This window comes from Vanessa tameamea, chromosome 23 (assembly GCF_037043105.1).
Source record: "Vanessa tameamea isolate UH-Manoa-2023 chromosome 23, ilVanTame1 primary haplotype, whole genome shotgun sequence".
NCBI lineage: Eukaryota > Metazoa > Arthropoda > Insecta > Lepidoptera > Nymphalidae > Vanessa > Vanessa tameamea.
Genome location: NC_087331.1, coordinates 9,116,661 through 9,131,162, shown reverse-complemented (window position 1 = coordinate 9,131,162; position 14,502 = coordinate 9,116,661). Strand labels below are relative to the sequence as shown.

The 14,502-nt window shown below is 30.1% G+C and overlaps 1 protein-coding gene across 1 annotated transcript in view; it reads right to left on the bottom strand.

Moving 5' to 3' along the window:
- The window catches only part of LOC113395202 (insulin gene enhancer protein ISL-1), a 49,082-nt gene extending 34,830 nt beyond the window's left edge, over positions 1 to 14,252 (bottom strand). The window contains exon 1 of the mRNA XM_026632774.2: positions 13,826 to 14,252. Coding sequence (XP_026488559.1) covers positions 13,826 to 13,928 — 103 coding nt within the window. The 5' untranslated portion in view covers positions 13,929 to 14,252. The remainder of the gene's footprint in view (positions 1 to 13,825) is intronic.
- Positions 14,253 to 14,502: the final 250 nt, after the last annotated feature.

The following is a 14,502-nucleotide window of genomic DNA, read 5'->3' as shown; positions in this document are numbered from 1 at the left end:
AAAGAGACTACTTAGTATACAGAATTCCTTTAAAAGTATTATTTTTTTTTAAATGTATTTATAACTTGTTTCTAAAGGCAATACTTTATATTATATATATATTTGGTTTGACTTTGTTTATTTACAAATAATAACTAGACCTCAAAGTTGCCAAGCATTGACGAATAGTCCATATCTCTTACAGAGCACTTTACCAAATGGATGGCACATTTGATCTGCGATATTATAAATTATTGATGATCAATGAACAAAACACAGAAGAATATATTGGGTGCTTTTTGATTTGAATTGTGAGTCGTTAATTTAAATCTGTGCTAGTAAGTACGAGGACATCGAAGGAGCTGTGAGGTAAGTTAGTTCTTCTTTTACGAAATAGGCCTTTGTAAATAAAATTATTGAGAGCTATTCAATTTAACATTTTTAATATTCAAGATTGTTTGTTTTATCTTATATTGAAGCAATACTCTTAGTAAATTATATAAATCATTGCTTTTTTTTTCTTGAGAACAGTCAGAAAATTTTAAATATAATAACTGAATTCAACATAAAAATTTAAATTAACAATTTGTATAACTACCTTTATAAGTAAGGAATAATATTCGAATTATTTATGTTACAAAATAAAAAAGAAAGTTTAAAAACAACAGAACTAATCCCTATGGCGCCAACCTTATCAATATTAAAAAAAAATAACAAATAAGTTTGACGACACGTCACGGTCACGAAAAAAAAAATTGCGATCGTCAAAATCTCTGAGAAAAAAGGCTATTGTTGTAAAATAGACGTCACACGAGGCTATGGAGTTGTCAGTTTAATTTGACAGCTGTCAAAGTGGGCGTTGTTTGCGGTAAATTACGATAGATTTGGGTGATTGGTAAAATATTTTCAAGTATTTCTTAGTTATTGCTCCGTCATTACGCACCTTAGAACATAATTCCAACCTTTTTTTTTATTTTTGACATTTTAACTTTGTTTTTATTTATTATGATAATGAATTACTACTGTAATATATAATAATAAATTAATAAGTATATTTAAATGTATAAATCTGTATATAAAATAACAACTGCATATGATTAAAATAAGCTAACAAGTAAGATACTTTCGGACTTACATATATGTTAAAATATCATACATTTCATTTATATTTCTACAAAATTGAGTCAAATATAATCAAAAATTAATATTTTATAAAAATATATTTACTTATTAGACTTTAAATACATTAATTTTGATACCTCACTTAATAGGTTTGATCATATATTTTTTATTAGTAAACTTATATTATAAATATTAATTATAAAGGGTTATTGTGACAATTACTCGATACTCATGTTAAAACCTAACATGTCGGCTCTAAAGTCGGAGCCAGCAAATGAAATACACTCACATACAAATCGAAAAACATTACCCGTCTGAGATTTTACAGCCAGGTAAAGAAATATCTAAAGATCTATATAAAACTACAAAAATATGCATTTTTTCAGAGTAAATACTTAACTGCTACCTTGTATTTCTAGACATGTCATAAACGAAGTATTCGCTTACAATTTCTGTTTCTTTATTTCTTGAGTCATACTTACTTTCCCATAACACTATATCACCAATAGTAAAATATATAGATTAATAATCCCAGCCCACTAAACTGAACGGGTTAAAAAAAAATCTCGCCCTTTATCGAGTGTCCCCATAAAAGACCTATAAGATTTAAAAAAAAAAACAAAAGATTTCGAAACCCGGCCTTATCTCAGTCCGGCGCCAGTGGTAGCGAGGCGGGGTGACTTTTTTTTTTGTTTCGAAGCGAAAATCCAACCTCGTAATTGACAGAATTTACGCAGCTGATAAAGAAGGTTTTATATCATGAGCCCGCGGCATTGTCTGTTCTGAATTTAAATCACAATTTTGTTGAAGTCGCTATGTGTAAGATAAAACGAAAATATCGAGCGAATCCTTTGTAACCGTAAAGAGAATTCTAAATATAGATATTTAATATAAATTCGAAATTTAAAACTCATTAAATACATCTCCATTATTATTGTGATTTTGTCTAACGTATAGAATAGAAAAAGCATTCTTTCCTGTTAGCGAAGTCTAATATAATTACTAAGTTATTTTTTTTTTTTTTCGTAATAAGTGGAGCGAAATTTTATTATTGAAAACTTTTGTTTTCTTGTTCCATAAAATAAAAGTACGGAAGTCGGTCTAGTATATAATAATAATTGCACAAAAAAAACTCAAATGTGCTGTAATTATAAATTTATAAAAATGTAATAATTGAGTTTCTTTTCGGTCTTTCGGTAAAATGTAATAATAAATGAATTTGAGAGTAATACTTTGATGTTTAATATTTTAAGCATTTCATGAACGGACGCGTCACACGATATCTTCCTGTTAACATAATACTTGCTCAAATTAAACGTACAACTTGTGTTACGACTGGGTCTAAAACAAGTTCTCAGGATCGAACCTGCGACTGTCTCGTCTCCATGCTCGTTAACCAGTGAGCTAAAGACGCTTATCTATCATATCTATATATAGATGTTGATTATTACCGGTCTCGTTCATAGTTATCGTCTGAACGTCAGTACATCGGCTTGTATGTTAAAGCGTCACTATCGGCGTTTAGTTCTATTTTAAGTATTATTATTAACTTTGATATGCATGATTTTCGTTTTCTGATAAATGCTTGAAACCGGTTTAAACTAGTTCACGATATTTTGTCGTTGAGGTAAGAATTTCTTACACGCTTGCTGTGTGTAAACTCTTCAAACACAATACAGTAACATTAAGTTTTTTGTTCTTATGCGATTTTGATTTAATTAAGTCTTATCTGGACTTAGTGAATATAAAATGTTGAAAAAGAGTACTGAGTTTATTGAGTTTCATCTCGGTAGAATCTACATTCCGAACCGGTGGTAGCTTTACTTAAAATAGTTTGTTAAATGACGATTCAAAAGTGCTTGTAAAAGCCTACTTGAATAAAGTATATTTTGATTTGATTCGATAAATATATATATATATATATTACGTAAGTGTTTTTTTGTTAGTTTGATAGCGGCAAATTATTAATAACAATAAAATAGTCTTATTTTGAAAGCGTCCGTTATCAAATCGAAATAACTTCAAAAATTGGTCCATCCATCTGGTGATCTAAGAGCCGGCGCTTGATTCAAAGATCGTTTAAAGCGCCGGCGTCTGCGTACACTTGGTACCATGCCATAGTGCTATTGGAAAGCGTGTTTTGTTTATTAAGACTTCAAAAAGTAGGTGATCAGATAGATTTTTCTTGTAATTTATACTAGATATTACTAGTATCAGTTTGTATTTCACAATGCGTGCGTATATATATATATTTCAATCTCCTTATTTACAACGCAGTAAAGTTGTATGCCAAATTTTAGTATAATGTAACTAACTGCGTGGTATGTCGACTATATTACATATATATTCGATGGTGTATAGCTTATAGCTTCTTCAATTAATGGGCTATCTAACACAGATTTTTTTTTAATCGGACCAGTAGCTCCTGAGGGTATCGCGTTCGACCAAATAAACGAACTCTTTAGTTTTATAATATTGGTATATCTAGTTTGAACATAATTGTGTTACGAAAGTTTAAAAGAGTACAAACTTTCGCGTTAACAACATTAGTAACTTAGTGCCAAATTTGAATTTATATTATACTTTATTAAAGTAAGAATTTTCAAGTACATTTGAATCATAATTCTATAGCGATAAAGTATGTATGTATGTACATGTACGTAGTTAGGTTAGTCTTGCGCTAAATAAATTGCATAAATAGTTAATTCAATAATTTTTGTGTACTACAATTGTATTAAATTCAATTTAGATATTCCGTTCGTTTATTTATTGATAATATTCAACAAGTATTATATTAATCTGACCGTATTTCAATGATACTATTTAATGAGTTTTCGACTGCTTCTCTGTACGTCTAACACGGTGTATTCGAATTTCTATTTTTTCATGATGATTGGTCAGTAATAGTTAAGGTTTGAAAGAATAAACAAAAAAATTAACAGTCTCTCTCGCATTGTAAATTAATCGCGTATAAGTTAAGATACCTACCGATAAAAATATTAAAATAATTACTACATAAATGGTTGCGGTTAGTTGTATTTTGAATAGTTCGGATTATTTAATTATGTAATCTAGCAAGTTCAATACAACGCACTCAATCTTGTTGATCTATTGCAATTACTTGTTGAAAACTAATGTTCTGGTTTCATTGAAATAACTGGATATTTATTAAGATTTGTAACTTAACTTGGTTCATAAATGTATTTAACTAAATGTAACATTACATTCATTGTAATAACAACGTGTAATTTATTTAATTTATTTATATTTATATAGTAAAGAATATAATATTATCATAATACAAAACTCTTATTAATGCTTACAAAATATTTAATTAATATTATAAAGTAACGATTATCCTTATAACATAAAAACTGAAAACAATTACAACTTAGAACTTCTTATATGCAACTAAATAACTACATATATATTTATATATATATAGAAAAGCAGATATATATCATAAATTAGTAAGTAAGTGATCAACACCGACAATAAATAAGTGCAACCCACCGTAGGAACCAAGGCGTTAAGTCCCTTGTGGAATTACTGTCAGTAGTTGAAAAATTAAAAGTAAAGTCATTGGTCCAGCGTCACACGTAGAGTTTACACTTTCCGGTCGGATTTGCCGTCCCATCGGATTTTGAGAGTGAGGAAAACGAGCACGCAAACTTGTACACTTCATGTCCTGCGCACAAAACTCTCGCAAATGCACGCCGAGGCTGAAATCGGTCGAGAGAATATCATTATAAAAAATTTATTTATTTTGACCACCAAGACGCTTGTCTTTGTTCGATTTTTGAACTAAAACTGCAACTTAGATATTGAACTTTTAAGAAAAAAACGCCTGGATTTAAACTCGGGTTCCGTCACAGGACACTAATTGTGAATTGTGTAAATCTGTTTATTTGAAAAGAGCAACTGTGCGAGTTTCTTGCCGTTTAAACATTGACTATACAAAAACGCTTCATTGTGAAGTTTACTTGAATAAAATTGATTTGAAACAGGTCAGTAAATTGTTAATTACGAATCAAATGTTTATAAAATACATTAAAATGTCCAACTCCCTACCGCCGGGTCAGTCGGATATTTAAACCGAATAACATTAATTTCTCGCTTAATTAGATCAAAATCTCCGGCGCCTCATGTTCCAGCAATTTTAAGGACTGATAAAGATCTTACTACTTCCGGTTCGATGGCCAGTGTCATTTGTTGTTATATATTGATCCTTATGTCGTATGCGATACGGTTGATATTTTTTATTATTATTGTCACGTGTTAAGACAATGTACGTAGGTGTTTGTGAATAGAATGAGATTTTAATATTGGATTCGCTTTGAAGATGATACCGAATACGAATACTTTAGTTTTATCGAAATTATTTAAGATATTTTATTAAATACTGATCAGGCGGATCAGTGGATGGAATACATGGATCTTAATTTATGATTGCAGGTTCAATTCCGGAATGTTAGTTTTTATGCTTGTGAGGTAAATAGTCAAAGAAATTTGAAGTAGGTACAACTATAATTACTTATATAATAGTATTATATACTTAAGCCTTTTCTGAAAGGTGTATATCTGCTGGTATAAGGATTATGCGCCTATAAACAAACGTCTCCCGATTTATTACTAATTATGCATAGACTTAATAAATAAATGAATACTCTTGTATTTCCGATATAGAAAAGAGAACCCATTTTTTTTTAAATCGGTTAATAAATGTTGTTTATCCCGAAGTTAACTCAAGTTCAAGTTGAAGTAATTACATTCAACAATGCATGAACCAGTTGAAATAGATAGTAAAAATATATTTAAATGTTAAATTTAATTAATTAAATATTTTTTTAATTAAAAGAGAAAGTCACTGAGAACCCTTTTCATTATATTTGGTTAAGAACGAATAGTTAATAAGGAAGGATGGTTCTAGGTCCATTATTTTTAATTGATTCTTGGTCTAGTTGATAATTTTTAAGGCGTTTGATCCCGATGGCGCAGTTTCAAAAGACTCTTATCCTGGGTATGGTTACTAAAATGTTACTAAAAATCATTCGTAGCTCCGAAGTTACTAAGTAAAAAGTTTGTAGATACAAGGCAATATGCTAGACATAAATAAAACACAAAAAACGAGTTGTTGAATTAAAACGAATAATATAAAGTTAAGTAACAGCTTCTAAATGTCTAACGCTAAGGTCTACTCTCGCTTTTGAGACGAAGGTTAGCAAAATAATAATATAAGATTTTTAATTCGTTAATATTAATAAGTATCATCATTTAACATTTGTATATAAGTAAAAGTATATTTATATGTGTGTTGTATCTTTGTGTCCGTTTCATAACACTGTACGCAGAACCCCAATATGTGTATCAGAACAAAAAAACAAATAGAAAATAAAATATATTCAACATATGCGAGCGACTACAGGTGTACGTTTTATAGCGTTCAGATAATTTCGCGTTTACTTAGCGTTTTACTACCGTAGTGTATGTTTGTACTAGATAACGTATCTCCGAAACATATGTTCGCATTAGCCCCCCTCGATACCCCATGGCCTACCAGCATTTTTAATGGATTCACACTCGAAATTATTGCTCGTAAGTAGGTAGCTTCCTATCGTGTAAAATGAAGCGGAATGTATTTATAGTAAGGCTATATATTTTACTCATATTGTGAAGCCTTAAAACTCATACAAAGCAAAATAAAAGAGAGAAACCCCCCTTGAAGTCAGACCACTTTCTTAGCAGATAGGTAGATAGATAGATAGAACATACGTTACATAATAAATGTATGTAAATATTCCTAATTTTTTGGACGTAGGGTTTTGTTCAATACCGTCTGGACCATCCTTATATATTCTACTGCCAAGCGGTCATACTTAGTGTTGTTCTATTCCGGTTTGAAGGCTGTGACTACAGGCACAAGGGACATAACATTAGCTCTCAAGGTTGGTGGCGCATTGGCGATGTAAGAAATGGTTAATATTACCATCAGGTTGCCCCATTTGCCCGTCCGTCAACATAGAAAGCCATCATCCGTCAACATTTAGGTAGGTACTGTTAAAATCAAAATATGCATTTAAGCTCTTTTAAATTTCTGTAGATTATATTATAATGTTGTGAACGTAAAGTTACTGTTTAAATAGTAATGAAAATAAATAAATGTTTATTTTTCGAACACCATGTATTCATTCTATGTTTAGAAGTGTGAAAGTGACGAGTTCGTTTGTTTGTCCTGCTTTCACGAACCCGTGTCTCGTGTTGACGATGCACGCGGATAGTCCCAAGCTAGATAACTCAAATTAACTTTACATCAACCGGTTCGAATACTACATAGATTCTGCTGCAACCGTAAGTCAGTTATGAAATTAGTGTAATAAAAAAAATACAAGTTTTTATGAAATTCATATAGGTAGGTACTAAATCTCACGAGTGTGTCTTATTTCGGAATCGCTGAAGCTGAGTAGGAGTGGTTTAAAATTCAGCTGTAAGATTTAACACACGCTTATATTCAGAAGCTTGTAAAGATATTATGTTTGTGTGTGTTTGTCTATACACATATATATTTATTTATACAGCAAGTGCATTATAGGTAATCATTTACAATGATCAGCTATTCCATGAGACTGTCGGTATGATCCCACTTTAATACTATAGTAATTGATTACATTAGATTACATTAGCGTGTTATAACACGCTATTGTAATCTGAAGCACACATTGCCCTACAACTCATGCAGGTTTCCTTACGATTTTCATTCCGAGCACGAAACTATTTACAAACGCAAATTATGCATTTAAAACTCGATGGAATTACCTCGGGTTTGAACCCGTTATCTTCCGTTAAAATTTACGTGTTACCACTGAGTCGTCTCGGTTTATCTACAATTTTTAATAATGAAACGATTTTCATTCTAAAACATTACCTAATCCCCTGAACGTAGTCTGCGTCACGCGCAACGGTCTTCGTTGAGAAACAAGACACATTTGAAAACAGTAATATTGTCTAGAGTTATCTGAAGCGGCCACACCTGCGGCAATTTAATATAGTCTTCTTCAATTGTCGACAGTAAACGTTATTAAAAATTTAAGGACGGAATTACGCATTATTATAAATTTGATTTTATTTTTACAATTTATAACAATAATATATTTTATTACCAATATATTTAAATGCATTCGTGGAACAGAGTATTAATTCTAATGTATAATAATAAAATAAAACAATATTAGAATAAAATGACGCTTATAATTTATTATAAGTATGTATTATACAAAAAAAAATTGGGCTTAAAATTCAGTCAAAAATATATAAATTAATAAATAGAACATGGAACTTAATTTTTATTTCTATTTTTTTAAATTGCTTATAAAGAAGAGTGAGCCAATAGGTACTGAGTTTCTTGCCGGTTCTTTTAAGGAAATCCTGCCACATATACGCTTAATAGGATATTATAAAACGAATTACTTCTTACGTGAAAATATACACCTTGGAAAAGTGGAAACGAAATGTTCGACTACAGGCCGTTTCAAACGGATATATGAAAAATTGCATTATTAATAAAATCGTTGAAACAAAAATAACCCGCTGAGTTTATTTCGCCGATTCTTCTCAGGTCCGAGATGTTTCTTACAGAAGCGGTGGTAGATATTTTCACTTGACAATAAGTAATGCTTCTATATTGAATAAAGATTTTTAAGTTATAAATTTAAACAAGTAGCTCAAACATATCGTCTGATTATAAAATTCACTTTTTCTAATCTATTCGAATCTCGAACTCGTTGGTTATTTAGAAAAAAAATGGGTCCGCATCGACGGAGACCGAAGTGATTTCCGGCTAAAGGCGTAAATTAGTAATGCGTTGATCATAGATACGACACGTGACTTACCATTAACACTGACACGTTTACATTCCAATACATTGACTTGTATAACTACTAATTAATGTTACAATTGAAAATATAATAGATAAATTTATTAATTTAATGTAAGTTATGGGTAAAAAAGTAAATTTTGTGATAAAATATTCAAAATTATGATTTTTTATTGTATTGCTTAAGAAATCATCTGTTTTCCTCTTGCGAATTTCGAATCTATAATGTCAGAAAGAGAGAAAAAATTAACTAATCAAAGCCAGAAACGATTACACGCCGTTAGCGACGTTTGTAAATTTTACTTGCGACAATTTGGATGGATGGATGTTTCTCTAAAACGGCTAAGCGGATCCAAATGGAATCTGGCATAGAGATAGATTATATTCTGGACTACCGCTTTTTATCCCAAACAATAAACATATACCAGTAGCTCGCCCATTAAAAATGGGCAAAGTCACAGGCGGAAGTTAGTAAAATATTTGTTTGTAATAAGTCATTTAATACTCAAATTATGTATGTTATGTAAATTATTACAATATAGTCTTAACTTAGTAACGAAATCTTAACTAGAAGATCAGGAAACGCTGACGGCTGGCCAGGTCTAATTTTGAAGTAAATAATTTAACAATACGCTAATAAATATTGCATTCATATTATTTGCGTTTTATTTACAAACTTTTCAAAGAAATATTCATACAAGATTTTCAGTTTTTTTTTTAATGTCAATAAGTCCAGTACATATAAACAATTTAAATTAAAAAAAATACAATACTCTGTTTCAAATAAAATATATTTTAAAAAGTTAAGAAATTAAACTACAATTATTTTTTTAAGTAAGTAAAGTTCAATCACAAACAACGTATACATTTTCTCGTAGTATTTTTTGTGTCGGCGGCTGAGGCAAATGTTTAGGAGGAAGGTGCGAACGCTACCGACTTCGCACCAATAAAACTTGCCCTGGTGGTCTCGCTTTATTAGGACCAGGTATAGGGTAGAACAGATAAACGCACGGATACCTTTTTATACCATAAAAAATACCAATCAGGATAAAAAGAGTGGTATTTACTTAAAATTATTTCTCACCAGATATTTTTAATCTATATAGCACAGAAGCTCCAGAATCAAGTTCTTTTGTATGTTACACCGTAAAGCTTAAATACCACAAATTATTTTGTTTAGTTACTTGGTAAACGTTATTAGTTCTTTATTAAGGCTATATTTTAATTATATTTACAAGAGGTAGTCATTAGTTGAAAATATATTGAAAAGTAAAATTACAAAAGTATCTAATATTAATTGAGCATAAAGGCACATTTTATTATTGCTTCATACAGCCTAGTTTTTGTACTTTTTTAAATATCCGATTTCGTTTTTAGTCAAATAAATTGAACAGTGTAAAATATTTTTCCTAGTCTACCTATTCACTATAGTTATGTAAATAATTCGAAAATATTCGGATAAATTGTAATATTATTAAAAAAAACAGCCAAAAATAAATACGCATAGATGAATAATAATGAGCACAGATTAAATAAAACATTCTGTAGATAGTTTTTCTATAAGCACGAGTCAATACTATGCAAGTCTTCAAACGAGTTAAATCTAAAAATAGCCTTTAAGCTGTGTGTTTGTCCTGCTACTTAGTGCGTACAATAAACCTCGCTAAAGGCAAGCGTATGTTTGTCTTTGTGCATTTCATGTTATAGCATACCTTTGAGGCTTGTAACTTTATATTTTAAGTCATATTTCGAATTACTATATCTCTCCATCTGTACCAATACACGAAGACATATTTTTTGTAATTTTAGTTACGACTAAAGAAATGCCACACCAATATACATAAAACTTATACTAGAAGATGCAGCGTTTTACGGAGAAGGTTTTAGTATATAATAATTGTAACATAAGTAGCTACGATTTGTAGTATAAAATTTTATGAGATTCATGATTTTGTAAAATAATATATCGTTACGTGTATGTAAGTGATCACTGCCCATGGACATTGGCCATAACAATCGCCAATGCATCACCAATCTTGGGAACTGAAATGTTATATCCCTTGTGCCTACTCTCCGTTACCCTTCAACCCGGAACACAATAATACTAAGTATTGCTAACTTGAGTGCCTGCTACCTACCCAGGCTTGCACAAAGCCCTACCACCAAGTAAGTTACTTTTATCAATAATCTTATTTAATTTCACTTATTTATATGAATTTTATTTTAAACTGGTTTTTGGTACATACAATATGGTGTCTGTGCACAATGGAATCTAGTTTACTAAATGATAATATTTTTAACACATGTATCTAATAAAAAGGACATATAAATTGAAGTTTTATCAATTATAATAAAGAAATCATAAATATTTTAATTATAGTTATATTTAATTTAATAACTCTAACAATAATTTAACAACTCGGTTACATTATTTTTTAAATTACATACATACATTTAAATACGATTATATTATTATTCAGGATACTTGAAAAAAAACTAATTCTAAATTGTTTTTTAACTGATAGAAAGTTACATTATTCCTTAGTACTGGTATGAGTTATATTTATATAGTGTCATTTTCTTCATGAATAAATCTTTATCAATAATAAAACTAATTTAACATGAGATTTTAATATGTTGATAGACAAAGTTAATTAATAGCTCCTTATGTTATTTTGATCAAATGAATCTAACATAGCTTTGTAAGAATTTCAAAATACCTACATTTTTATTGTTAGAAATGTATTCCGATACATGTATCTTATAAAAAGGCGTAATACTTTCCACATTGTAATAAACATTTCGGATAATGGCGCACGTTCTTAACCGTTCAGACGATTGCCATGACTATTTAAAACATAGCCAGGGTTCTACCAGTAAACTATATTAAAACGCAAGAAAACATAACCTATATGATTTATCTGTTGGAAAAGAGTAACTATTGAATTTATTCTCGGTTGTTCACGATACAATCTTCATTCTGAACCGTTGTTGAATTTAAATTTAAACTAATCTTATTCAAAAGTGCTCGTGGAGTACAGATTAAAAATAAATTTAAGTATGTTTTTTTTATGTGTATGCAGATGTCCAAGAACCACTTAGGTCTTACATAATGCTAGGTTCAAATTGAAATGCTTAATCTACACAGGTTTTTTACATATGCAACATCGGAAGGAAACCATCCCAACAATGTACTTCCAACAACAATTAAAAGAGTATCGTAGATTAAAACCTCGCCCAATTTTAACATGCTCAAGGGTTGGGAAACAAGTAACCCCATATCGCGGTACCTGGTGGTTCGAATCCTGTACGGTTCAGGAATGGATTATTTCCCGTCTGCTCGATTTCAACCCAACATCAAAGTGACTACTATAAATCTCCCAACCCTCTAATGGCCGGTCTCGCTTGCATTAGCAAAAATAACGCCGGGGTTGATTCCTCCCCGCGATTTATAAATCAATCAAGACCTCCCCTTTCGCATTTATTGGTTAAATTCTGGATGATATGATTAAATTATACGTTTTATTTAAGATTAAGATACTAAAATAAGTTTAGAGAATGTTCTAGTGTGTGTGTGGTTTTTATTTTATAATCATTTTGATATACTTATTTTTAGAACAATAAAATAATACTTATAATAAAAAACTAGGTTGGTATATAAGTAAATATTTAAAACGAAATATTTGAAATAAAAAAAATAATCCTATAATTTTATTTTCACTGATTAAAATAAATAGCTTATTATGTTAAATAACATTGTGTAATTAATAATTTATTTAAAATACCTACTAAGTATATTTTTTATTTGTGCCTCAAATAACTAACATTTGTTAAGCTTGAAACAGTTCATCTCAAAAATAATGTAATGACTTTATATTTTAATATAGATAATGTCGGTCATTGAATGTGGACAAAATTGTATTTTTTTTTTTAATTTCACGAGCAAAAGCATAATATGTAATTCTTGCGCTAATCTATAAAGCAGTATTTTTTAAAATATTGAAATTATTAGTATCTTTTTCAAATATATGTACCTATTTCATTATAAAAAAGGCATTAGTACTTTTTTTTTAATTACTAAATACACACTTTATAAAGTAACATATCAATATTATAATCTTGTTTCGATTTTATCATAATTAATCACTCTACGAAATTTTACTATTCCATCCAATATATATATTTTTAAGTAGAGTTCCCAATTTTAAATTATTCAATAGTATAACTTACAAATCCTATTAACTTAATCATTATATTTAAATTTTATTTAAATTTTTTTTTTTTCTAAATTAGCGATTCAATATTGCTTGTAAGATCCTATTTGAATAAAGTAAATGTTTGCAGGAGGTTTTATTATTAATTAATTTGTAAAATAAAATATTTAAATATGCTTAATCAAAATATAGTGAAATTGTTTCTCTTCTTCTTCTTTAGTTTTTCTATTAGTCTATTGAAACAAGGTCATATTTTGATTGGACTGAAAGCATTATAAATTTTAAAAAAATATTACTCTTTTTCAATAGTTTATATCCCAATTAAATATTTTATTCACTTAATTCATGTAACAGCATTCAGTCGTATGATTCTAGATGTAATAAGTTTGTCGCTTACTTTATTATAGCAATTTCTAGATTGTTTTTTTTTTTTATATCATTGTTATTTTTATATCTATTGCTACATAGCATTCATCTTTGTCATTGATATTTAAGGTCATAATAAGTATTATACCTAAGCATGATAAATCTACCTACCTACCTGAACGTTTTTTTTAAATAGTACATACCTATATACATATATATGTACCTTCCTAAAGGTATCTATAGACCAGGATAAAAAAATATAGAGTCAACTTACTGGGCATCATTTCGACGTGAGACGACGTGTCCATGATGGTGTGATGGTGCAACATGTCTGGCGGGGACTGCACCAGCCCGCCACCGCCGCTGGCCATCACCATCACTGATGATGGTCACTGTCCCCGTGATGTATCACGCTCCACGACCGAGCCGTGCGCGTTCTAGGGTTAATCGACTGACGTTTTGAGAAGCAAGTTTTTTTTTTCGTTTTGTTATTTTTTTGTTGTTAAAATTAATTAAAAATAGAGATTTCTTAACAACACCTAAACCAGTTCGAAACGTAACACATATGTTCTATCACAAATAAAAATTACACTAAAATATGTCAAAGAAAAACGCACTCGGTCATTAGGCACTTCGGCATAATTTTTTTTTACAAAAAAAACTGTCTGTGCCAGCACACACACATCTCGTCACGGCAGAGGCCAAGCCCACACTGCCGTATTATATCTATAATTCTATGGATCGACGCCAAAGCGCATGAGCAGAGTGCCCTTCGTCGGGATTGGTCAAATTTTAGAACGCCTTTTGTAACGTCGGCTCGCGATACGTCGATAGCTTCCCATTTTCCCGCCCTAATCGACGGTGCCCTCACAAAATGGCGCCCCCCTTATAGCCTTTTGATGCTTTTTTGAACATTTTCTTCGGTAAAAAATAATCCTGTTCGAATATAAT